General features: G+C 41.3%; 1 protein-coding gene across 1 annotated transcript in view; it reads left to right on the top strand.

Moving 5' to 3' along the window:
* Positions 1–25,905, top strand: part of LOC124041435 (protein FAM204A-like) — a 37,242-nt gene extending 11,337 nt beyond the window's left edge. Inside the window, exons 6-7 of the mRNA XM_046359012.1 lie at positions 24,987–25,096; positions 25,544–25,905. Of these exons, the coding sequence (XP_046214968.1) occupies positions 24,987–25,096; positions 25,544–25,595 (162 nt within the window). The 3' untranslated portion in view covers positions 25,596–25,905. The remainder of the gene's footprint in view (positions 1–24,986; positions 25,097–25,543) is intronic.
* Positions 25,906–26,499: the final 594 nt, after the last annotated feature.

Below are 26,499 nucleotides of genomic sequence, written 5' to 3'. Positions count from 1 at the left end.
AAACATTCTCAAGGTGCGAGTTTCATACCTTTGAAGTGCACACGTCCCTAAATGCACTGCCTGCAGTTTCGAAACCACTCGTCTTGGCAGGCATCTGGGATCAAGCGGTTTGAAGCTAATTTAGCAGAAAAAGTTGCCCACACACCCATAATTGTGCTTAAGAAGACATCGCTACTACTTTTCATAGTTGGCGATTGCAGTATGTTCGATTGTCACAACTTGAATTGTATTAAGTGAGAGATGCTCTAATAGAAGCATTGATATTAATGATACTTTTGAAAAACTAGATGATTTAATTTTGAATTCAGAAAGGATTTTTGGGGAATTTTGTTGTTGTTGACACTTCTCTGTTTTCTCAATGACATTTAAATCAGCTTTGAAAAAAGGCGCAAGTTTAAGTTTATTCCGCCTGAGTGAATCTGACCACAAGTCAGAGACCACTATGATGACACACCAAATGTGGTTGATGGATTGTGGGAAAAGAGCAGGAATGGGCTTTTGTAGGCTACAGTCCAAGCCAATAGTGTTACTGTTGTTGGCATACAAAGGTTATCCAATTTTAATAAACACTTGGAGGTAAGGATGACAGCAGTGGTGTAGTCTACGGCGATACCGATATCACTTATTATTGATATCTACATAACGCATTGATGTGAATCACACTGCTGCTCTCTCATTTAACTATTTGCGCCTTACAGATTGTGGTTGTTGTGGATGGCTGTTCACAAATCTCAATGTGTATTTGAACACAATAATGGTTGAATTCAAGAAGTTTAAGCTGCCTATCAATCATTGTTTTTGTAACCGATGGACAGCCGGTGAAAAATGCACTCTTGCAACAGCTGTATAGTGTGGATCCCAGCCTATGGAATAAAAGTGGGGCTTTTGTTGCTCAATCTAATTGATACTGATGAAAAAAAATCCATAGGCCTAAAGGACACGTGCTCAAAATTGCACAAGTTGACTTAAAAGGACAATCTGTAGTTGCTGCATCCATTTTTGGATTTTTAAATGTATATATAATAATATATAATACTGTTCAAAAGTTTGGGATCACATAGAAATGTCCTTGTTTTTGAAAGAGAAGCAAAAAAATGTCCATTAAAATAACATCAATTAAAATAACATCAAATTGATCAGAAATACAGTGTAGACATTGTTAATGTTGTAAATGACTATTGTAGCTTAAAACGGCAGATTTTTTTTATGGAATATCTGCATAGGTGTACAGAGGCCCATTATCAGCAACCATCAATCCTGTGTTCCAATGGCACGTTGTGTTAGCTAATCTAAGTTTATCATTTTAAAAGGCGAACTGATCATCGGAAAACCCTTTTGCAATTGTGTTAGCACAGCTGAAAACTGCTGTTACGATTAGAGGCAATAAAACTGGTATTCTTTAGACTAGTTAAGTATCTGGAGCATCAGCATTTGTGGGTTCGATTACAGGGTCAAAATGGCCAGAAACAAAGACCTTTCTTCTGAAACTCGTCAGTCTATTATTTTTCTGAGAAATGAAGGCTATTCCATGTGAGAAATTTCCAAGAAACTGAAGATCTCGTACAACGCTGTGTACTTCTCACTTCATCATGGTTACTACATGATTCTATATGTGATATGTCATAGTTTTGATGTCTTCACTATGATTCTACAATGCAGAAAATAGTAAAAATAAAGAAAAATCCTTGAATGAGTAGGTGTCCAAACTTTTGACTGGTAGTGTGTGTATATATCCATTGATTCTTGAAGAATGTAACTTGTAAATTCCTCATGTGCTTAGTTCAACTGTCACATTCCATGAGAACCCAAAATATAAGCTCAATCAGTCCTCCATGACAACTAAGTAATAAACAACAGAGTAGTGCTGGCTAATAAGTCCTTAGATTTGGGGTCATGCTCAGGTAAAACAATTTGGCTAATCTATACTTCCATATTTCCAAGTCCTGTTCTTGAAGATCAAGGGGTATAACATTGATTGGAATGACTAGAATTCTGTTAACTTTGGTTTTTAATGTAAAGATATAATTGAATCATATTATTATATGTAGTAGAGAGTGGTGGGTTAGGAGAAGCCTACATAACCAACCCATAAAGTAAAATTTAACATCATATGGCCAGCTATGTAAACTTTAACATTGATTTATCCTGCAATAGATGTTGTTCAATTTGTAACATTTCTGTCTTCTAATGCCTCTTAAGTGGAAAGTAATCTAAAAGTAACGGAATGTAATCAGATTACGTTACTGAGTTTGGGTAATCCAAAAGTTACGTTACTGATTACAATTTTGGACAGGTAACTATTAACTGTAACGGATTACATTTAGAAAGTAATCTACCCAACCCTTATCATTACAGCATACACGTTTCAGGCTGTCATCCATGTACAGTGTCTTCAGAAAGTATTCATGTCCCTTGACTAACACTGAACCCAAACCGGCTGCGCGCGTGCGCTATCGTGCATAAATGTATTTTGTCCCCCTACACCAAACGCGATCACGACACGCAGGTTAAAATAGCAAAACAAACTCTGAACCAATGACATTGATTTGGGGACAGGCCGAAAAGCATTAAACATGTATGGCAATTTAGCTAGTTAGCTTGCACTCACTAGCTGATTTGTCCAAGGATATAAACATTGAGTTGTTATTTTACCTGAAATGCACAAGCTCCTCTACTCCGCCAATTAATCCACACATAAAACGGCCAACCGAATCGCTTCTAGTAATCTCTCCTCCTTCCAGGCTCTCATCTTTGAACTTATATGGTGATTGGCATCTAAACTTTCATAGTATTACCACGACTACCGGCAAAACAGTTTGTCTTTCAATCACCCACGTGGGTATAACCAATGAGGAGATGGCACATGGGTACCTGCTTCTATAAACCAATGAGGAGATGGGAGAGGCAGGAATTTCAGCGCGATCTGCGTCAGAAATAGAAAGGAGTTCTATTTTAGCCCTTGGCAACGCAGACACTCATTGGCGCAATAATTGAATAACTTGGATTTCTAAATGTATTTTGTGACGTGTCTGGTTGGCATGTTAATCCACATTTTGTTGTAATACAGCCGGAATTCAAAATGGATGATTTTAAATATTTAAAACATGTGTTTTCACTTTGTCATTATGGGGTATTGTGTGTAGATGGGTAAATAAATTGAAAAATGAAATGCAAAAATATGTAATTTGCATAAGCATTCACACAGCAATTTCAGCTGTGAGTCTTTCTGGGTAAGTCTCCAAGAGCTTTTCACACTGGGATTGTTCAATATGAATTTATTATTTTCAAAATTCTTCTCTGTCAAATTGGTTGTTGATCATTCCTAGACAACCATTTTCAGGTCTTGCCATAGATCTTGAAGTAGATTTAAGTCAAAACTGTAACTCGGCCGCTCAGGAATATTCACTGTCTTCTTGGTAAGCAACTCCAGTGTAGATTTGGCCTCGTGTTTTAGGTTATTGTCTTGCTGAAAGGTGAATTCATCTCCCAGTGTCTGGTGGAAAGCAGACTGATCCATGATTTTGCCTGTGCTTAGCTCTTTTCTGTTTCTTTTTTATCCTGAAAAACTCCCCAGTCCTTAACGATTACAAGTAGTGATGCACCGATAGGACATTTTTGGTCGATATCTGATATTTTCCTTGCCCCAAAAATAACGATACTGATGACTGATATTATATTTTTTTGTGTCCTTTTAAACATTCTAGTACAGTTAAATAGTTAACACACACATGTACGTAGAGGTCTAAGGCACTGCAGCTCCGTGCAAGAGGCGTCACTGCAGTCCCTGGTTCGAATCCAGGCTGTATCACATCCTGCTGTGATTGGGATCCCATAGGGCGGCGCACAATTGGCCCAGCGTCGTCCGGGTTTGGCCCGGGGTAGGCCGTCACTGTAAATAAGAATTCGGTTAGGTTACACACACACACACACACACACACACACACACACACACACACACACACACACACACACACACACACACACACACACACACACACACACACACACACACACACACACACACACACACACACACACACACACACTCTCTCTCTGACCAAAAAGTTATTTTGTTGGCATTTACGTATGTCCCCATTACCAGTAAAACATAATTTTTACATTACATTTACATTTAAGTCATTTAGCAGACGCTCTTATCCAGAGCGACTTACAAATTGGTGCATTCACCTTATGACATCCAGTGGAACAGCCACTTTACAATAGTGCATCTAAATATTTTAAGGGGGAGGGGGGGTGAGAAGGATTACTTTATCCTATCCTAGGTATTCCTTAAAGAGGTGGGGTTTCAGGTGTCTCCGGAAGGTGGTGATTGACTCCGCTGTCCTGGCGTCGTGAGGGAGTTTGTTCCACCATTGGGGAGCCAGAGCAGCGAACAGTTTTGACTGGGCTGAGCGGGAACTGTACTTCCTCAGTGGTAGGGAGGCGAGCAGGCCAGAGGTGGATGAACGCAGTGCCCTTATTTGGGTGTAGGGCCTGATCAGAGCCTGGAGGTACTGAGGTGCCGTTCCCCTCACAGCTCCGTAGGCAAGCACCATGGTCTTGTAGCGGATGCGAGCTTCAACTGGAAGCCAGTGGAGAGAGCGGAGGAGCGGGGTGACGTGAGAGAACTTGGGAAGGTTGAACACTAGACGGGCTGCGGCGTTCTGGATGAGTTGTAGGGGTTTAATGGCACAGGCAGGGAGCCCAGCCAACAGCGAGTTGCAGTAATCCAGACGGGAGATGACAAGTGCCTGGATTAGGACCTGCGCCGCTTCCTATGTGAGGCAGGGTCGTACTCTGCGGATGTTGTAGAGCATGAACCTACAGGAACGGGCCACCGCCTTGATGTTAGTTGAGAACGACAGGGTGTTGTCCAGGATCACGCCAAGGTTCTTAGCGCTCTGGGAGGAGGAAACAATGGAGTTGTCAACCGTAATCAAAACCTATTTATTTCACTTACTTGCTTGTGCTGTTTCGTTGTTCAGTCGTTTCATTCTCAACCAGGATTTCATCATACATGTCAAGCAGTGAAGTTTCAGCTCTGTTAGTCAGTTGTTCGAATGGAGCTTGCTAGTGTTTCCAAGCTTCAAACATGTTCTCAAATGCCATTGAAATTGTAGCAGCGGTATGACAACCAGCACATTCATGAGCCTGAAATACGACTTTCCTCAGTACAAAATCCTTGACAACTAACTGTGCTGTCAGACTCAGCGTGCTCATGGGGCTTATATCACTGGTCAACATGTCAGTCGTGAAGGTTAGTAGCAGTGATGCTATTACTGTGTAACTCCAGTAGGGCAACAGCTGAAAAATAGCGCACTTGGTAGTGTGTATCGGTGCTTGAACAGTCGGTGAAAGCCAACATCACCCACGACAGAGAACGGCTGATTGTCAAGGGGAATGAATTCCATTCTCTTGGCTTTAATGGATTTCACCTTTCAGTTTTCTCGCTGAAATGTTCTTACTCTTTCAAATGACTGCTCACCTTGTTGACTGCTCGATCCACACAGCAGACATTGTGGGCTAGGTTAGGAATGCTGTGTTGCACGTGTAGCAACACATGTACCTACGTTATATAGGTATGCACGTCATCTTTGACATCGGTTTTGCACATCAGCGTTAAACTAGACATCGGACCGATGTCAATGTTGGCATTTTTAGCTAATATCGGCCGATTGACTTAAATGACTTAAATGTAAATGTAAATGATTCTTCACCGACATATCGTGCATCCCTAATTGCAAGCATACCTATAACATGATGCAACCAAAAGTATGCTTCAGGGTGAAATCCCTGAGCAGTTTCCTTCCTCCCCAGCAGCTGAGTTAGGAAGGAAGCCTGTATCTTTGTAGTGACTGGGTGTATTGATACACCATCCAACATGTAATAACTTCACCATGCTAAAAGGGATATTCAATGTCTGTTTATTGTTATTTTTACCCACCTACCAAAAGGTACCCTTCTTGGTGAGGCATTGAGAAACCTACCTGGTCTTTTGGTTGAATCTGTGTTTTGAAATTCACTGCTCGAATGAGGGACCTTACAATTATCTGTATGTGTTGGGTACATAGATGATGTAGTCATTCAACAATCTTGTTAAACACTGTTATTGCACACCGAGTGAGTTCATGCAACTTATTATTATTACTCCTGAAGTTATTTAGGCTTGCCATAACAAAGGGATTGAATCTTTTCCATTTTTATTCATTTGTAAACATTTTGAAAAACATAATTCCACGTTGACATTATGGGGTATTGTGTGTAGGCCAGTGACGAAGGAAAAATCTAAATTGAATCCGTTTTCAATTCAGTCTGTAACACAACAACATGTGGAAAAAGTAAAGGGGTGTGAATACTTGCTGAAGGCACCGTACCTAAAGCTTTGTTCAGGTAAACATTTGAACTTCAACAAAAGTTAGGCCATGCACGCAAATTGTGATGCTTTACGTACTCTATTAAACATGAACCTGGTTGTCTATTTAAAATGTTGAAGAGGGACACCGGCAGTAAGGGATTTGATTTTTACATGCAAGCAGACTGTTTGTTGAAGGCTGATTCTTGTACCCAGCATAATATAAAACGGACTATAAAATACAATAATGCAAGTGGTCAAAGTAAAGATTAGAACAATTGAATGACTTGCTTTGTTGATGAGAACGTGGCACCTGTAGTTCCAGAAAGCCTCTTAGAGCACTAGTGGATTTGGGTAGAATTAGCGGAGGTTCTTCGCCTATCTGTCACCTCCCTTGTGGCTTGCCAGGAACATGAAGGATGGGCTTGACAGCAGTCTGGCAGCCATAGCTCACTCTGTAGCTGTGTTTACCTCATGATGAGAACAGTGAATTGACTGAAGTTTTGGGAGGACAAAGTATCAGAAGGAGCTATCACGTACAGCAGAATTGGTGAGACGGACTGCGTTCATTGTTCTGTATCACTTGTTTTTTTATTAGGCCATTATTAGCCTGATGGAAATGTTTTCTATGTGATAATGAAAGCTGATGACAACTGACCTACAAATTCCACCTACTTCATACAGTACTGTGAATGAGTAGGCCATTGATTGAGATTTCACCATTAATTCTACTGTAGTATGTTAACTATGTTGTACAGAAGTGGATATGGATGTGTAGGCTTGGGCGGTATCCAGATTATCGCACCTTCATACCGACCTTGTGCCATACCGGGATATTCGGTAATACTGGCAGAAGTACATGTAAAATCCCACATTGAATGCTAACCATCGCATTATGAACATTCTATACACTCTCTGACCTAAACTATTTTCAGGACAGACAGCCCAGCTCATAAAGTTATAGACGTAACTCAAAAATGCTACTCATAGTTTTCTGCACGTACAAAACAAATATTACACAGCAAGGCTCTTGGTCCAGGAGGGGATTCTCAGCGTTACCGGCAAGCAAAACTCAATTTTTGAAAAAGCTATCTAGCGAACTAGCTACTAAATTAGCGAATCAAATGCACAACTGCAGAGCATTTAGCACATTTCTAGACAGTTTACTTAATAGTTATGAGATATCTAGCCGGCAAATTCTTTGTTTTGAATTCCATACTCGAACTAGATCAACTGGGCGTGCTGCACAACAGTGAGTGACACACACAAACACCACGTGACTGGGTACTACTGGTAAGCTTCATAATAAATAATTATGTGACGGGTGAAATGAAGAACGCGATCTTTGTCCCCTAGCATATTGCACAAGTTCACTGCAGGTATTTACTTAAAAAGTAGCTAAACAAATTCAAATGTATTAGACGGTATTGAAAAATGTGGCTATTTCCAAATACCCCTTTATATGGTATACCACCCAAGCCTACTAATGTTTTTCATGGGGGCAAAGGGAGGGTATATTACTGGTAACGTTTACCAGTAAACTACCAGAATTGTTGTAACTTTCAAGTTTTGGAGGGAATTTTAGCACTGTGTCCTTTTTGGGGTACTTCAAATTATCACAGGTGTCTATAATTATTTCTGGCCCTGTGTGTGGCCTTATCACATGTCAAATATATGAAATAATAAAGAAATCATAATAGAAAGACAAAGCTGTAAAACATTATCCTAAATGTAAACCATCAGCTTAATGCATGCCACTGGTTATTTTAATATGACTTTCAGCATAAAATATATTTTATATATTTTATATAAAGGATATTTCTTTGTTGTTTTGGTGCCAAACTGGTGGCAGTTGTGAAAAAAGTCAATATTTGGAAGAGTTGCGGAGTTAATTTAAAAAATAATGTCAGTGTTGTCTCGATGTTTTTTAATTCATTAGGATATTTTCTCTTGAACCATATGGTCTATCCATTAGAAACTCATGGACAATATGGACACAGATATATATATATATATTCTCCAGAGGCTGCAAGTATATATATATATATTTTAGAACTATTTATGAATATATATTTGTTTTTAAGTTATTCAAGTATAAATGACCTGTTAGTTACCGGTAGTTTTCCAACCCTACTTGTGTTACTGCTGCAATGTCCCTTTTCAAATATGTTTTGCTCAGTCTCACTAGTGGATGTTGGACCAAATATACTGTATCTGAAAAAACGTGGATCAACTTGAGAGTAGTGTAGTTTGCTACAAGTGGCTGCAGGAAGTACCTAGGTTGCAGCTTCAATTCCTGCATTCGAACTGGAAGTCTACATGTAAATCGCTTTGGCTAAAAGTGGCGGCTACGTGGCCTTTATTATTGATAAATAATGGCATGTGGTGTATGAAACAGGCTCTGGAGAAAAGTGCATCTAGGCGGAGAATTCTACACCCACATGTCTAATCTGTCTTGAGTTCAACATCATTGCAATGATGTTTGAGTGTCGATTCAGGACAGTCCTATGGTGAAAAACATTTAGAGCATCAATATTCTCAACTGGGGCCAGAATCAATTTCAAGGTTATTATTGAAGAGTCTCATTTGATACTGTATGTAATGGCTTATATGTTTAATTTTGTTTACGGTCGTAACACTTGAGACATTATGGCAGGCTTTTTGGTGCAGGGATAGGTTTTTAACACGGAAAGAACGGAAAAGGAATAGACAGCTGTGAAGTACTCAAGAGGGTGTGTCTGTCCCCCAAGGCGTTACTTGTAAAGAAAACCTAGTACACTGTGAACAACTATGTATCACAGCCTTTTCATACTCAATCTACCAGCATTGCACATACGTATCTCTTTGAACCACGGTGAAATGGCTGAAGATTGAAAGAAAGCCTGTCAAGGTTCTTCCCAATAAGGGAATTGTTTGTTTCTGCCGTGTTTTGAAATTGCGCAATCAATTAATGTTTATTTTTTTTGTTGCCTTTGCTTTCTTCTTTTTAATCTGAATATGAAAACAATTTGGTAAAACCTTTCTTTCTTTTTTTTCTTTTTTTTGAAGGCTCCTTACAAATTCTCTGATACATGCGCTTTAATCTGTCCGGTTGCTTTGAGATTGTGTTCTCATTAAAGTATATATTTAAATATATTCTCCAGAGGCTGCAAGTCTTTTGTTTTTAGTACCTTTTTCAAATATATATATATTTTTAAAGTTATGTTCTTCTTTAAAGTTGGAAGTTAAGTATTAATTCCGACAAAAAAAAGGTGATACAAAGCAATCGCTTTCCTTCATAGGTATCTGTTCATATTATTAACTGGTACCTTACTGAGACAGTTTCGAAGGAAGCCTTCAGTTATCATCCCTAATACCTTATACATTTTAGAAAGTCGTTGTTTGCCAGTAGGATTGGCAGCGTTTCTTCTTTTCTCACGTGCAGTTTTGTTTGTTGATCTTTTGCCGAGCCGTTCTTTTCTTGTTGTTTCTCAAAGGCCGGCATAGAAGTCACAAAATACTAGGAATAGCTTCTGGTCCCTAAAGTACTTTTTAATATTAGTACAGTGTATTAAGTGGTGCATGTCTTCCAATAAGGGCACTTGCTACTCCATCCTTTGATTATTGAACATTATTTTACCCAGCTGTAGGTTACATATGGTGTAATTAATTTCCCCAATTAGCATAATATTAAGTGCTATATATAACTCGCACACCCTTTTGTCAAGAGAGTTAATAGGATTCAGCAGCTCTATTTGAAAGATGAATTCCAGAAAGCATTCCTGGAAATGAAACGAAGGCTGTATTCGGCTACGACTGAAATTCAGTAGTACAGCATCTGCTCATAACAGCTCGTGGCTCCTTATAACTGCCTGCACAGGTTCATAAATGCCTATGATTCATTCACAATGCGTTACACACATGGTTTAAAGAGTTTAACAGATTACCCCCAACCATAGCTGTAGGTAGGTTAAATAGCAATGCACTACTTAATCCAATGCTTATTGTAAATCACTGCCTCTTCAGTGGACATCCATCCTGCAACACTTGCTAATTTTCCCTCTCCTGTACAAACCAAGCAATAAGCTCTCCTTTGAAATACTCCGCGGCAGTACTTTATAGAGTAAGAGAGAATAATACAAGACAAAAAAAAATGTCACACCATGTTAGTGCTTCCAGTTTCCCCCTAGCACTGATCACAGCTATTAGCGGAGCATTACCACTTCAAAACAGAAACTCTCTAGTCTGACACAATGGGGGGGGCACACGCATGTCCTTTTCATGAATTCCAGAAGTGAACGAATATGACATTTCTGGAAATAAACGCCTGCATGGTTCATCATAGCCCCTTGGCTAACCACTGGTAGGCGAATGTACAGATCCCAGAGAAATGACACTCTGAAACATATACCGTAGATAGTTGAACACAGGAATCCAAGCCAGATTATCTACAGGTGCTGCTCGTGGCAATCCAGATTCTAAGTATCGAAATAAAGTGTAAAGGACCAACTTAATAGTCACTTGACATTAGATCATTGTTGGTCGGAGATAGAGATCTAGAGCCATGGTTGCTAACTTGCATAGGGTTATCACTACTTCTTATACCCCGCAAAATGGCTTGAGATTATTAGAAATCTCATTACTTCTACCATTTTCAATGAAACTAGAGCTATACGAAAGAATGCCAAACCACCCTTGACATGCATCCCTTTAGAAAGCACTGTTTTAAGTATTGTGATACAACAGTGGCACAAAAAGGCTTTTGTTGGGTGAGACAAAAGAGCCGAACTAAGTGTTTTCGTGTTATTTATGTTATTTGTGTGTTCTCCCTTTTCAGTACCTTCACCTAAGATGCCACGTGTTTGTAATACAAATGTAATGAGCATTGCTTTTGTGGAAAACACTCGTTATCAGATTTTCGCTGTCCCCCGCCCCACATCAGAACACGAGGCTCTCTTCCTCTACCCATGCTAGGCCCCCGGGCGACTGAGAAACAGTTAAGGAAAGTATTTTCTTTGTTCGGTTTCCCTGCACCATAAGCAATTTATCACAGAATGAACTTTTTATTGTATCTCTGTATGACTCACATTAAATTTTCACCCATTAATTTTGAAATGGGTACTAAGCTTTTATCAAATGCTTGGGAATCTCATTTGGATTATTGTATTTCATTAATTACTTGATAGACAAAGCATACTTTTCAATGTAGATTTTTTGTGCTGTTTAATTAATTAGCATGTTTTCTCTTTTAATTAAAGCCATTTTTAAAATTAAAGCCCACAGCAAAACACATATATAATTTGTTTGTAATTAGGCCTTAATTGGTGGTAGTGGAAGCTTAGCACCCTCGGTTTCTTTTTTCATGATTGCCATTTTATTGCCAGTCAGTCATTAATTAAACTGTTTTTCTAATTAGCTTATAAAACTGTTGATGGTACATTATTGTAAGTGTGAGTTCAAAGCTTGCTAATAAGCCTTCCCTACTCAGAAGAGGCAAGATAATGGAATATGTACAAAGCGGGCAAACTTTCAGACTCTTTTCCAGTCCCTAAAGATGACAGTATCTAGCATCAGATTATTAGGGAACAGAAAAATAGAGACATGCTTTATACCACTGGCTGTTTGGCAGCATCTTCCCAGGAGTGGCTCTCTTTTTGCATGTCATGTAATGCTGTTGGTCAAATTGGCAGCAAGATTACATAAACCTCTGACACGACTGCCCCCTGAACGACAATAATGATCATCTTTATTGAGAGAATATGACTCAGGAAATCCTTTTACTGAGGAGTGGCTTCTGTCTGGCCACTCTACCATAAAGGCCTGATTGGTGAAGTGCTGCAGAAATGGATGTCCTTCTGGAAGGTTCTCCCATCTCCACAGAGGAAGTCTGGAGCTCTGTCAGAGTGACCATCGGGTCCCTGGTCACCTTCCTGACCAAGGCCCTTCTCCCCTGATTGTTCAGTTTGGCCCGGCGACCAGCTCTAGGAAGAGTTTTGGTGGCTCCAAACTTCTTCCATTTAATAATGATGGAGGCCACTGTGTTCTTGGGGACTTTCAATGCTGCATAAATGTTTTGGTACCCTTCCTCAGATCTGTGCCTCAACACAATCTCGGAGCGCTACAGACAATTTCTCCGACCTCATGGCTTGGTTTTTGCTCTGACCTTATATAAACAGGTTTGTGCCTTTCAAAATCAATTGAATTTACCACAAGAGGACACCAATGAAGTTGCAGAAACATCTCAGGGATGATCAATGGAAACAGGATGCACCTGAGCTTGATTTCGCACCGAAACGTTTCAAAATAAAACGTATCGTTCCTGTATCATATCGGAGCTCATGTATCTAGATATGTATCAAATCGTCTTGATAGGAAAAGATGCACATCCCTATTGGTCATTATACAATTTCATGATGACAAATAGTCTTTAGTCTGTAGGTGTAAAAAAAAAAAAAAACGTCCAAGTACATGAAAGCATTACTGGCATTGGTTGTCTGGTGAGACTATTTGACTGCTTATCTAATCAAAGCCATGAGCTGTATATCCTCCCCATATTATTTTCTATTCAAGATGCATTGTCATGTTCTCTCAATAAAGATGATCATTATTGTCGTTCAGGGGGCAATCGTGTCAGAGGTTTATGTAATCTTGCCGCCAATTCTACAAACAGCATTACATGACATGCAAAAAGCGAGCCACTCCTGGGAAGATGCTGCCAAACAGCCAGTGGTATAAAGCATGTCTCTATTTTTCTGTTCCCTAATAATCTGATGCTAGATACTGTCATCTTTAGGGACTGGAAAAGAGTCTGAAAGTTTGCCCACTTTGTACATATTCCATTATCTGAGTAGGGAAGGCTTATTAGCAAGCTTTGAACTCACACTTACAATAATGTACCATCAACAGTTTTATAAGCTAATAATATAATAAAAACAGTTTCATTAATTAATGACAGACTGGCAATAAAATGGCAATCATGAAAAAATAATTGTCTAGTAAAATAAAGGTAAAATAAATTGATAGCCCGCTTAGAGTTAAGAGCCAAAAGGCACCTAAAGACCCCAAAAAAAGAAGATTGAACTCTTTGGCCTGAATGCCAAGCGTCACGTCTGGAGGAAACCTGGTACCATCCCTACGGTGACGCATGATGGTGGTGGTGGCAGCATCATGCTGTGGGGATGTTTTTCAGCGTCAGGGACTGGGAGACTAGTCAGTATCGAGGGAAAGATGAACGGAGCAAAGTACAGAGATCCTTGATGAAATCCTGCTCCAGAGTGCTCAGGACCTCAGACTGGGGTGAAGGTTCACTTTCCAACAGGACAAAGACCCTAAGCACACAACCAAGACAACGCATGAGTGGCTTCGGGATAAGTCTCAATGTCCTTGAGTGGCCAAGCCAGAGCCCAGAATTGAACCCGAATGGAACATCTATGGACAGACCTGAAAATAGCTGTGCAGCGACACTTCCCATCCCACCTGACAGAGCTTGAGAGGATCTGCAGAGAATAATGTGAGAAACTCCCCAAATACAGGTGTGCCATTTTTATAAATGTGGGAATTTCTACAAACCTGTTTTTGCTTTGTAATGATGGGGTATTGTGTGTAGATTGATGAGGGCAAAAAACAATTTAATACATTTTTGAATAAGGCTGTAACTTAACAAAATGTGGAAAAAGTTGAGTGGTCTGAATACTTTCGAATGCACATTAAGTCAATAAGTCATCGTCTTACTTGTCTTTTCCTATGAGATGACGTGCAAATAATTTTTAGCCTACATTTCTTTTCAGGCCTGTGTTTCATTTAAATGTTGACCACCATCCAACATGGACATGTTTATTAGTCAGAAACACCTGCTGATAAGTTCTTCCTATTTGCGAGTCGTCTGAGAGCCAAACAGCTTTTCTCCGTACACTTGGGTTTCCACGAGATAAAACAGCCACAAAGTGCAAATTGTCTATATTGTACAAATTCATGAAAACAAAAATTTGCTTTTTGGTCTTAATTTAGGGTTAGGCTAAGGTTAGCAGTGTAGTTATGGTGAGAGTTAGGTTTCAAATCTGATATTAGGTAAAGGTAGTTAAGTAGATGTGTTAACTAGTGACGCCACGACACTTGGCCGCCTTGCCATGGAGCAAATAAAAATGTTGCCCAAACAAATTTTTTCACACCTCCCCTTTTTTTTACCAGCAAATTATCGTAATCCATTGGGTAATTTGTTTAATGGAAGTAATTTTTTTTAGCCAGTCTGCATAAAAAAAGACAATTTTATAAATGTCGAATTGCATCATATGATTGCATTTTAGAACCCCGCTCCCCCCGTCGCCACAAGAGGAATGGTTTTGAGCAATAATGTTTTAGGCCAATTCATTTAGCATGGCCAGGTGTGCAGGGTTTTGCTTATTTTCTACCATTTAATTGATCCGAAAGAGACTTCTCAACCCACCCGGGGAACCTGGCCATACAAAACTAACTCGCCCATTGCTTGCATACACCCTCCAAAACGTTCAATATTTAGGCTATCCGTATTACCGGAGCTTATAGTCATTCAAATCAAATCTAATTTTATTTGTCACATACACATGGTTAGCAGATGTTACTTTGAGTGTAGCGAAATGCTTGTGCTTCTATTTCCGACAATGCATTAATAACCAACAAGTAATCTAACTAACAATTCCAAAACTACTGTCTTATACACAGTTGGTGTAAGGGGATAAAGAATATGTACATAAGGATATATGAATGAGTGATGGTACAGAGCAGCATAGGCAAGATACAGTAGATGGTATCGAGTACAGTATATACATATGAGATGAGTATGTAAACAAAGTGGCATAGTTAAAGTGGCTAGTGATACATGTATTACATAAGGATGCAGTCGATGATATAGAGTACAGTATATACGTATGCATATGAGATGAATAATGTCGGGTAAGTAACATTATATAAGGTAGCATTGTTTAAAGTGGCTAGTGATATATTTACATCATTTCCCATCAATTCCCATTGTTAAAGTGGCTGGAGTTGAGTCAGTGTCTGTCAGTATGTTGGCAGCAGCCACTCAATGTTAGTGGTGGCTGTTTAACAGTCTGATGGCCTTGAGATAGAAGCTGTTTTTCAGTCTCTCGGTCCCAGCTTTGATGCACCTGTACTGACCTCGCCTTCTGGATGATAGCGTGGTGAACAGGCAGTGGCTCGGGTGGTTGATGTCCTTGATGATCTTTATGGCCTTCCTGTAACATTGGGTGGTGTAGGTGTCCTGGAGGGCAGGTAGTTTGCCCCCGGTGATGCGTTGTGCAGACCTCACTACCCTCTGGAGAGCCTTATGGTTGAGGGTGGAGCAGTTGCCGTACCAGACGGTGATACAGCCCGCCAGGATGCTCTCGATTGTGCATCTGTAGAAGTTTGTGTGTGCTTTTGGTGTCAAGCCGAATTTCTTCAGCCTCTTTTGAGGTTGAAGAGGTGCTGCTGCGCCTTCTTCACGATGCTGTCTGTGTGAGTGGACCAATTCAGTTTGTCTGTGATGTGTATGCCGAGGAACTAAAAACTTGCTACCCTCTCCACTACTGTTCCATCGATGTGGATAGGGGGGTGTTCCCGTCTGCTGTTTCCTGAAGTCCACAATCATCTCCTTAGTTTTGTTGACGTTGAGTGTGAGGTTATTTTCCTGACACCACACTCCGAGGGCCCTCACCTCCTCCCTGTAGGCCGTCTCGTCGTCGTTGGTAATCAAGCCTACCACTGTTGTGTCGTCCGCAAACTTGATGATTGAGTTGGAGGCGTGCGTGGCCACGCAGTCGTGGGTGAACAGGGAGTACAGGAGAGGGCTCAGAACGCACCCTTGTGGGGCCCCAGTGTTGAGGATGAGCGGGGAGGAGATGTTGTTGCCTACCCTCACCACCTGGGGGCGGCCCGTCAGGAAGTCCAGTACCCAGTTGCACAGGGCGGGGTCGAGACCCAGGGTCTCGAGCTTGATGACGAGCTTGGAGGGTACTATGGTGTTGAATGCCGAGCTGTAGTCGATGAACAGCATTCTCACATAGGTATTCCTCTTGTCCAGATGGGTTAGGGCAGTGTGCAGTGTAGTTGAGATTGCATCGTCTGTGGACCTATTTGGGCGGTAAGCAAATTGGAGTGGGTCTAGGGTGTCAGGTAGGGTGGAGGTGATATGGTCCTTGACTAGTCTCTCAAAGCACTTCATGATGACGGAAGTGAGTGCTACGGGGCGGTAGTCGTTTAGCTCAGTTACCTTAGCTTTCTTGTGAACAGGAACAATGGTGGCCCTCTTGAAGCATGTGGGAACAGCAGACTGGTATAGGGATTGATTGAATATGTCCGTAAACACACCGGCCAGCTGGTCTGCGCATGCTCTGAGGGCGCGGCTGGGGATGCCGTCTGGGCCTGCAGCCTTGCGAGGGTTAACACGTTTAAATGTCTTACTCACCTCGGCTGCAGTGAAGGAGAGACCGCATTTTTTCGTTGCAGGCCGTGTCAGTGGCACTGTATTGTCCTCAAAGCGGGCAAAAAAGTTATTTAGTCTGCCTGGGAGCAAGACATCCTGGTCCGTGAATGGGCTGGGTTTCTTCTTGTAGTCCGTGATTGACTGTAGACCCTGCCACATGCCTCTTGTGTCTGAGCCGTTGAATTGAGATTCTACTTTGTCTCTGTACTGACGCTTAGCTTGTTTGATAGCCTTGCGGAGGGGATAGCTGCACTGTCTGTATTCGGTCATGTTACCAGACACCTTGCCCTGATTAAAAGCAGTGGTTCGCGCTTTCAGTTTCACGCGAATGCTGCCATCAATCCACGGTTTCTGATTAGGGAATGTTTTAATCGTTGCTATGGGAACGACATCTTCAACGCACGTTCTAATGAACTCGCACACCGAATCAGCGTATTGGTCAATATTGTTATCTGACACAATACGAAACATATCCCAGTCCAGGTGATGGAAGCAGTCTTGGAGTGTGGAGTCAGCTTGGTCGGACCAGCGTTGGACAGACCTCAGCGTGGGAGCCTCTTGTTTTAGTTTCTGTCTGTAGGCAGGGATCAACAAACTGGAGTCGTGGTCAGCTTTTCCGAAAGGGGGGCGGGGCAGGGCCTTATATGCGTCGCGGAAGTTAGAGTAACAATGATCCAAGGTTTTTCCACCCCTGGTTGCGCAATCGATATGCTGATAAAATTTAGGGAGTCTTGTTTTCAGATTAGCCTTGTTAAAATCCCCAGCTACAATGAATGCAGCCTCCGGATAAATGGTTTCCAGTTTGCAAAGAGTTAAATAAAGTTTGTTCAGAGCCATCGATGTGTCTGCTTGGGGGGGGGGGTATATAGGGCTGTGATTATAATCGAAGAGAATTCTCATGGTAGATAATGCGGTCTACATTTGATTGTGAGGAATTCTAAATCAGGTGAACAGAAGGATTTGAGTTCCTGTATGTTTCTTTCATCACACCATGTCTCGTTAGCCATAATGCATACGCCTCCGCCCCTCTTCTTACCAGAAAGAGGTTTGTTTCTGTCGGCGCGATGCGTGGAGAAACCCGTTGGCTAGCGGATAGCGTCTCTCCAGTGAGCCATGTTTCCGTGAAGCAAAGAATGTTACAGTCTCTGATATCCCTCTGGAATGCTACCCTTGCTCGGATTTCATCAACCTTGTTGTCAAGCGACTGGACATTTTCAAGAAGAATGCTGGGGAGTGGTGCATGGTGTGCCCGTCTCCGGAGTCTGACCAGAAGACCGCCTCGTTTCCCTCTTTTTCGGAGTCGTTTTTTTGGGTCGCTGCATGGGATCCATTCCGTTGTCCTGTTTGCAAGGCAGAACACATGATCCGCATCGCGAAAAACATATTCTTGGTCGTACTGATGGTGAGTTGACGCTGATCTTATATTCAGTAGTTCTTCTCGACTGTATGTAATGAAACCTAAGATGAACTGGGGTACTAATGTAAGAAATAACATTTCCTAGGAACGCGAAGCGAGGCGGCCATCTCTGTCGGTGCCGGAGTCTCTGCGGAGTTGCAGTCACAATTAAATAATGTATTGATATACTGTATAGCTAGTGTGCGGAAATGATAACAGAGAGAACAAAGAATGTAGCTATTTGATCATGTCTGTGTGCGTTTCCAAATAGGAATGACGTCTGGAATCCGACACTGTTTCACTGGAATTATCAAACAGCAAAAGTCCGACAAAACATCAACCCGGAAACATGTCAACGGCTCGTTTAGGCACGTTTTAGCTGAGACTCATCTCTTGGCAGGTATTTATATTTCTGAAATAATTATTTTCACCTGACTTACAGTAATGCCTGTCTTAACTGAAATGTCTTCACATAAACATTCATTAGCTAGCTACGGTTAGCATGCTAGCTAGTTACACTGAGAGCGGTGCGTCAGTGCCCTATTTGTGATTTCTCTGCTACACGTGGAAATCACCACAACGTTCCCACCCCAAAGTCCTGAATATGTATTCGCAGCCTGCATCAGTCTTCGAGGTGGAACCGTAACAAGAATTTCTGCTCTAAGTCAAGGATTACTTGAAAACAGTGGTGTGCAGAACGGTATCTCGGAACCCACAACTTGTTGGTTTTTGTCACAGATGGGCTATTGTAGCCGACGATCACCCTGGGATCCATTTCTATTAGCTAAAAACAAGAAGAAGTGGCTTCAGTGGGCACCGAGATCATCAAGACTGGACAATTGAGGAGTGGAAGAACATTGCCTGGTCCGGACATTGCGTCATGCAGAGTCAGGATTTGGCCTATGCAGCATGAGTTCATGGCCCCATTCTTCCTGGTGTCAATGGTACAGGCTGGTGGTGTATTGGTGTGTGGATTGTTTTCCTCGAACACCTTGGGTCCATTGATACCAATTGAGCAATGTTTCCATGCCCCTAGGAATTCAAGCTGTTTTGGAGGCAAAGGGGGGATCCAAACCGTTACTAGATGAGTGTACCTAATAAAATGACCACTGAGTCTATAGCCTAACATTGAATTTCACCCCATCTCATAATCAAGTGGGTTGGACAGTTTGTACGTTTTGATGGACTCTTCTTCTCCCGCTTTTCGACCATGTGTAACCGATGTGAAATGGCTAGCTAGTTAGCGGTGTGCGCGCTAATAACGTTTCAACCGGTGACGTCACTCACTCTGAGACCTTGAAGTAGTGGTTCCCCTTGCCCTGCAAGGGCCGCGGCTCTTGTGCTGCGATGGGTAACAATTTCTTCGTGGGTGTTAGATGTTGTGTGCAGAGGGTCCCTGGTTCGAGCCCCCGGGTCGGGGCGACGGATGAAAGCTATCCTGTTACATTGATGCTGTTGACCCGGATCACTGGTTGCTGCGGAAAAGGAGGAGGTCAAAAGGGGGGTGAGTGTAACCGATGTGAAATGGCTAGGTGGTGAGCGCTTCAATCGGTGACGTCACTCACTCTGAGACCTTGAAGTAGTGGTACCCCTTGCTCTGCAAGGGCCGCGGCTCTTGTGCCGCGATGGGTAACAATGATTCGTGGGTGTCAGTTGTCGATGTGTGCAGAGGGTCCCTGGTTTGAGCCTGGGTCGGGGCGACGGTTGAAAGTTAAACTGTTACACATGCAGTGCGGGTAGAAAAAGTGATTGTTGTCCTCATTATGAAATTGTCAACATGACCCTTTTATATAAAATAAATTACCATATACACTGATTATTTCAAGCAAAACTATTACTGATGGTGAACCTGAACAATCAAAATAAAATTGAATCTAGGCTAAACCCCGATCACCATGTATCCTACCTATAGCTAGATGAGAGTTGTGTCTCCGGCGGTAGCTTAGGACATTTTATTCTGGTAAAACATCTTTTCACACCTTTTCAACAGCGCAATTTGATAAAAAAATAACCTGGCAAATTACATTGGTTGTCACTCAACTAATAAAGCCTAATATTGTGCAAGCCATTTCACAAACATGTGAATGATGGTGACGCGCAGATATGCCAGATCAGGAATAGAGATACCTCTCGTTAGTCAGCATGCACAGTTGTACTGGAATGAGCTGCAACAAACACTCAAACGGGACAGTTTTATCTCAGTCTCTTCATTCAAAGACTCAATAAAGGCCACCCTTACTGACAGTTCTGGATCCTTTGCTTGATGTATTGTTGTCTCTACCTTCTTGCCCTGTTGTCTTTGCCCAATAATGTCTGTACCCTGTTTTGTGCTGCTACCTTGTCATGTTGTGTTGCTGCCATGCTATGTTGTCGTCTTAGGTCTCTCTATGTTGTGTTGTCTCTCTGGTCGTGATGTGTGTTTTGTCCTATATTTTTATTTAATTTATTCGTATTTTTAATCCCAGCCCCCGTCCCCGCAAGGAGGTCTTTTGCCTTTTGGTAGGCCGTCATTGTGAATAAGAATTTGTTCCTAACTGACGTGCCTAGTTAAATAAAGGTTAAATAACTAAATAAATGAGGCACTCATATCTTAAACATTTGAACCGGGGACCGATACATATCGGTGAATCGTTACATTCCTATTGACCAAGTTTCACCCCCGTGCAGGACTCAACCGGGTTCCAGCGGCCAACAACCTTTTAGCTTACCAAGGGATCCAAACCTCTTGACGAAGTTGATAGGCGTTGGGTTAAAGTTGCTACACTATACTTCTACCCTTCTCCATATCAAGTTCCTAATGCCTGGGCACACTTTCGATGACCTGACACCAATTTGCAAAATCATGTGTTGCATTGACCTGGTCTCAGACTTGGGTCATGGGATTGTCATCCCAACCCTTTGTAGCCGTTAAGCCGGGGGGGGGGGGACGACGACGACTCTGAACCTCTTGATGGTGAACAGTAGCTAGGTGTTGGGTTAAGGTAGCTTCTAGCTATATTCTATTGCATGGCCCTACACACCATTTGGCTCACAGTGAAATAAGAGCACATCCGCATAATCTAACACTCGTAGAGGTGAAGCTTTAGGCCTATGCATTCCATTTGAGCCCGACTTCACTCAAATCATTGTCAAGACTTTTGGTTATCCGTTATCTCTTTGATCACAAATGTTATATTTTCCAAAGATACACAGAATATTAACTGTCATGTTTCCTCCCTGGCTTTTTCAGAGAGTTGAACTCGACCTAATACTTCTTATCAGCATAGGCATTTCTTTGTTTAACCTGCACAGATGGGACAACCAATAATTGGAAATAGATTGAATGACATCAAAGCAATTTAGTGGACAAACTGCGTTATGCTTCATTGTCGCAGTAATGCTTCTACGTGGCATAAACAAGATCAATTTGAAGTATAACAATCTGACTTTTCAGACTAGAAATCCATTTTCCTTTTTCCCTCCCGACCTCGATTCTTCGAAATTAGATTGAAATTACATATGAGCTGCTAATCTGATATTCATTCCATTCTTATATAGCCCTGCTTCCCAAAGTTGACTAAGGCCACATTATTTAGGCATTAAGGTAGTGTGATAAGGGAATTAGGCTGGTCATTAATCGTTTACACGTCAAACGCAGCGGAGCAGCTCGGGGTGGTGATTTAGCGAGGCAAAGCCACATAGCCCCTGTTAATCCACCTCTCACACGTTTTAATTGGAAGAGGCTTCCCTGGATAGGACATTTATGAATGGGTTTAAGGCCATTTCTCCCTTAAAGCCATCATTTATTTCATATTCTTAATACCAGCTTGAACATTTTATCCATATAGAGAAGCATTCGTGTTTTGAAGTTGAATCGTCTCTCCCTGCCATTTTGTCTTTTTGAAGCTGCTGTTGTTTGTAATTGTGTATCTTGGGATATCCAGGGATCCAGAAGTTACTGAAGTTACTGATAACTACGCACTCTGAAGACTGTATGCAGTCATGTTGGTAAACTGGTAGTACTACCGGCATGATCCCCCCCCAATGTCTGGATTATTTTGGAAGGGATGTCACTGACAGAAGACACATCCACGCGGCCCATGAAGTAGGCTGTGCTGTAGCATACAAGTCAGCTCAAGGGGGGGTGTGTATGACAATACCTCGTGTTACTCAGTACTATTTTGTGTCCATACAATGGACATGTCTTATCACAGCCATGTCTTTAACATGGTCTGTGCTGAAGTGCCATAATATAATGAGGCCCCATATTTGGAGGTCCACTTGACTCTCTATGATGACCCAAACATGAGTGACAACAGAAAGCGTTACTATTGTCTTAACCCTCCTAGTGGCCCTAAGGTGCTGCTACAGCTGCTGCTGCTACTGCTGCTGCTACTGCTGCGGTATAATGCAGCATGAATATTCTGCCTGCAAACCTTCCAAAGGTCACAGTATTAATCTTTTGAATAAACCTTGTGTTAAACAGAGGCTGTGCTCAGGACAGACTTTTAAAGGAAAGACAATGGTTTGGGGGGGGGGGGGGGGGCGGATGGTATCGGACACTAAATCTACTTTTAATATGGGTTTTAAGGAAACATGGATTGGCTTGTGTGACTGCCTTAAACAAAGAACACATGAGGTTTTTTTTCCTGTTGTGTAGGCTCATGTCTCTTTTCTTTTTTTTCTAGCTTTGTATTTTTTTATTCTGGCAGCACATTTTTTTAAAACATTTCTTCTGGCTTGTGATGTGAAAGGATTTGGCACTAAGACGCAAGAAGGAGGGGGAGAGAAATCCTGAAAAGTGGATCAAAAAAAAGTAAATGAAAAATAATGTCATATTACTGAAAATATGAGAGGCTAATTTGTGCCGACTTTTTGCTAATTTTGTTCTCGCCACAGAAAGAGGAGCCGTCACCTGCTCGGCGCCACAGCGCTGACAGTGCCAGTGATCCATGAAATAAGCTGCCGCTGGCTTTGTTCAGATAAGAATGAACAAATCTGCACAATGTACTGCTCTCGGAATCTCATTTTCATACTTGCATGCAGGCTAAAAGAAATAAGCTGTTTGCAGGCTTGATTAATCAGACATTTGAGGGCTTTTTTGTCTCTTTGATCTGTTCTGTCGCCTAGGTAACTTGGTTGACATTAATGTTGAGCCCCAGTAAAGACAATCAGGGATTGTAGACTGAACTGATAAAAAATTAAAGACCTTTAACGCTTTAAATATAGTAACCGCTCAGTGGCTTCATTTGAAAGAGAATAGGGGGGAATGTGAGGGTTTTAATTTTGGTTTTGGAAGAGGGTTTTCATTTTGGTTTTGGAAGAATGTTTAGGAAGGCGTGGTTTCTAGACCTTTGCATTTCAGATGATCCACACGGGAGAGCAGGTTAATGTGGGTAATCCTTGTGTTGTAAAGAGTATACATCTCTGGGTGTAAACTTCAAAAGGAGCCACTTAGCATCCTCCAATTTCATTGTATTTTCTCTCAAAACTATGCCTTTTACCCAATTACTTTGTTTTTGGAAAATGTGTGAACACAGGAGCCTTTCTGAGATTTGTCAATAATCGAATAAACCTTCAGATGTACAATCCCAGCGTGTGCCACAGCCAAGCGAATGCATTTAGCACCTACTACACCACTTAAACATGGTGCTCAAAACGCCCTGATGAGAATTATCTGCTGGCAAATCTACTCCCGACATAATGATCACCCATTGTAACTTTCCGTTTCTCCAGCATTCCGACTAGAAAACATAATTTATTGGCTATAAAACCTATAAAAAATGGCAAGGAATTAGAAAACTGTCATAGTATGTTAGCTTCAGGTTATGCAGACGCTTTACAAATCTTCCAAGTGACTGTATAGATTAATGCCTCGAGGGCCCAGCCAGAGCCCAGTACTTGCAGCCAGCTGAAGCCCTTATCTTAAATCCAAGCAAAGTACCATTAATCTTTTTGAAAGACCTTTATGGCTTTTAATGTATCCCAAATTAGAACATTTTACACCCTTGGTTCCTGAAATATGGTGATAAAAAGCCTTTAGAGTTACATTTGTCCTGGCTGCTCGCTCTGACCTGCTTAATCCCAGCATGCATTAGGAGATATTTTAGTTTTAGTCTTTCTAATAAAGTTTATCCCACTTAATTATAATTGAAAGAAAAAAAATCACTAGCAGGTTTTTAAAATATTTTCCCAGTTAAGAAATGGCGGCACATTCCTTCATTACCTTAAGACTTTTTTTCTTTCCCCTGATTGTACTCTATGCATTTTTAGAAAGGGTGATTTGTTCCAAGTGTTTATCAAACTTTGCCTTCGGTCGAATAATAAACCTATCTCGGGAGTGACAGGATTTCTCCTTTTGTTTCTCGTGCTTCTGTGCGACTGGGGTTATTGGGATTATTCTGCTCGACAATACATGCACTTCCTCCCTGGGATTTGAACAAAATGTGTTTGCCACTTGCAGTCACAGTCATTCCTTTAACTTTCCATTTAAAGAACTGCGCACGGTCTCCTTTAGTGTACATTAAAATGATTTAGGAAAGGTCATGATATTATTTTTGCACGTTCGTGGTAAATAGTTGACTGTCTTATTACTGTTAAGCAGTTGTCTATGTGTATGTACCATGTTTTATTTTTCTTCACTAACCCAGGGATCTTTATGCCATCATGACTGTCATTGCATCATGGTCGGGGTGAGACAAAACGGGGACCGGAGGCACTCATGGGATGCCACCCTGACACATCAGTTGGAAGAGCTCTGCTTGCCAGAGAGACTGATTTACATCCTCTAATGGGCCTTGTCTTTGTCTCCCTCTCAATAGCTGGCCGTGAAAATCGCTCAAGCCGCCGATTGCCGTGACTTTGTGCAAAGCAAACAGGAAGCGGAGGCTTCTCGGGCAGCCCAGAAAAGGAAGACTCAAATCGCTTGGGGGTGTGTTGTCTTTTTGCTCTCCTCCCCACAATTATCTCCTTAATTTACATTACATCGCAGTTTGTTAGTGACATACATTTTATTATGCATATTTGCCTCGCTTGCCAGCTTCTTTCCCACTTATTTCATGCACAGGTATGCGTACATGTTAATTTTCGCCTATACAGAGAAAGTGTGTTCTGTAGCCGTCTCGTAAAATTAGATAGATGCCATTTTGAACTGTCACAGTGGATGTCATGGTTAGAATATGTGCAAAATGTGTTATGTCAATGTTTAAGAACTACACTTAACTTACTGTCATTTCAAGCTCTCAAGAACTTGGAAATATGTGTATTTCATTCAGAAATTAATTGTATTTTCTGTAAAAGAGAATATATTTTGCAGGATTTTTATTCCAAGTACTCAAAATAGGTTTTTTGCTAAATCAGTATTTTAATATTGTTTCAGGTTTGAAGCCAAGCAAAGATGGGAAACCAAAAGCAACATGGGATATATGTGACATAAACCCAGAAGAGAAAGAAAATTCAATTTTTTGTAAAGATTTGTGTAACTTCTCAGTTAATTTAATAAAGTTAGTTAGAAAAGATGTTTGTACCTGTTCAATTTTGAGAGGAAATGTCAGGATACTGTACAAAAAAATAACAATAAAAAAACAAAGCCTGTATAAGATGAGAATTATGGACTGTTCAAATGAATTCCCTGAGCACTCCATGGTGGCTGCTGTGTGTGCTATTTTCCATTTACATTTCTGTGATTTGAGCATTTCTGGGCCTTTTTCCTTCCAATTAAATCTGGTGTACATTACTGGATGATGCGTTTATTTATTGCTGTAAAGTGGGTTAATCATGAAGGCGCTCCTTTCTTCTGAGGAGGTAGAGAAAGAAGAGATTAGGGTCCTAATGCAATGTACAGGATAATGTGCGATAGGATTTGCCAGTGCAAAATGAAATTTGGCTGCTGTAAACTGTTCTGAGCAGTCATAAACTGTAAATTGTGTCAACAGAGAGGGTATGAGACATGAAACGGAGGCTTTGGTGTTGGCCTTCACCCATGCTGAGAAAGATGCCATTGTTCCTCGGCTTAAACAAGAAGCACAGGATATTTCTGAGAAGCCTACTCTGTGGCTGTAAAGAGTCTGAGCGATGATTAACAATGTTGTTGTGCACCCAGTAGATTTGATGCCAGTCTTTTATAGTTTCTTTGCACCCTGATCATATTTTGATCTGCAATGACATCTCCTAACTGGTCCAACCCAAACCCCCCCCCATGCCGATTGCGATAATTATTATTGTAATTTCAAATTTCATTGCAGAAAAATAGCAAGTCTGTTAATTGCCGTTATTCATAACCTTACATTATTTTGTTAACAATGCAAAATGATTGCTTTGCTCCAAGGCAATCTG

The sequence above is a fragment of the Oncorhynchus gorbuscha genome, linkage group LG08 (genome assembly GCF_021184085.1).
Source record: "Oncorhynchus gorbuscha isolate QuinsamMale2020 ecotype Even-year linkage group LG08, OgorEven_v1.0, whole genome shotgun sequence".
NCBI classification, from domain to species: Eukaryota; Metazoa; Chordata; class Actinopteri; order Salmoniformes; family Salmonidae; genus Oncorhynchus; species Oncorhynchus gorbuscha.
The sequence above is the reverse complement of the archived record's forward strand: the minus strand, read 5'-3'. Positions and strand labels throughout refer to the sequence as shown.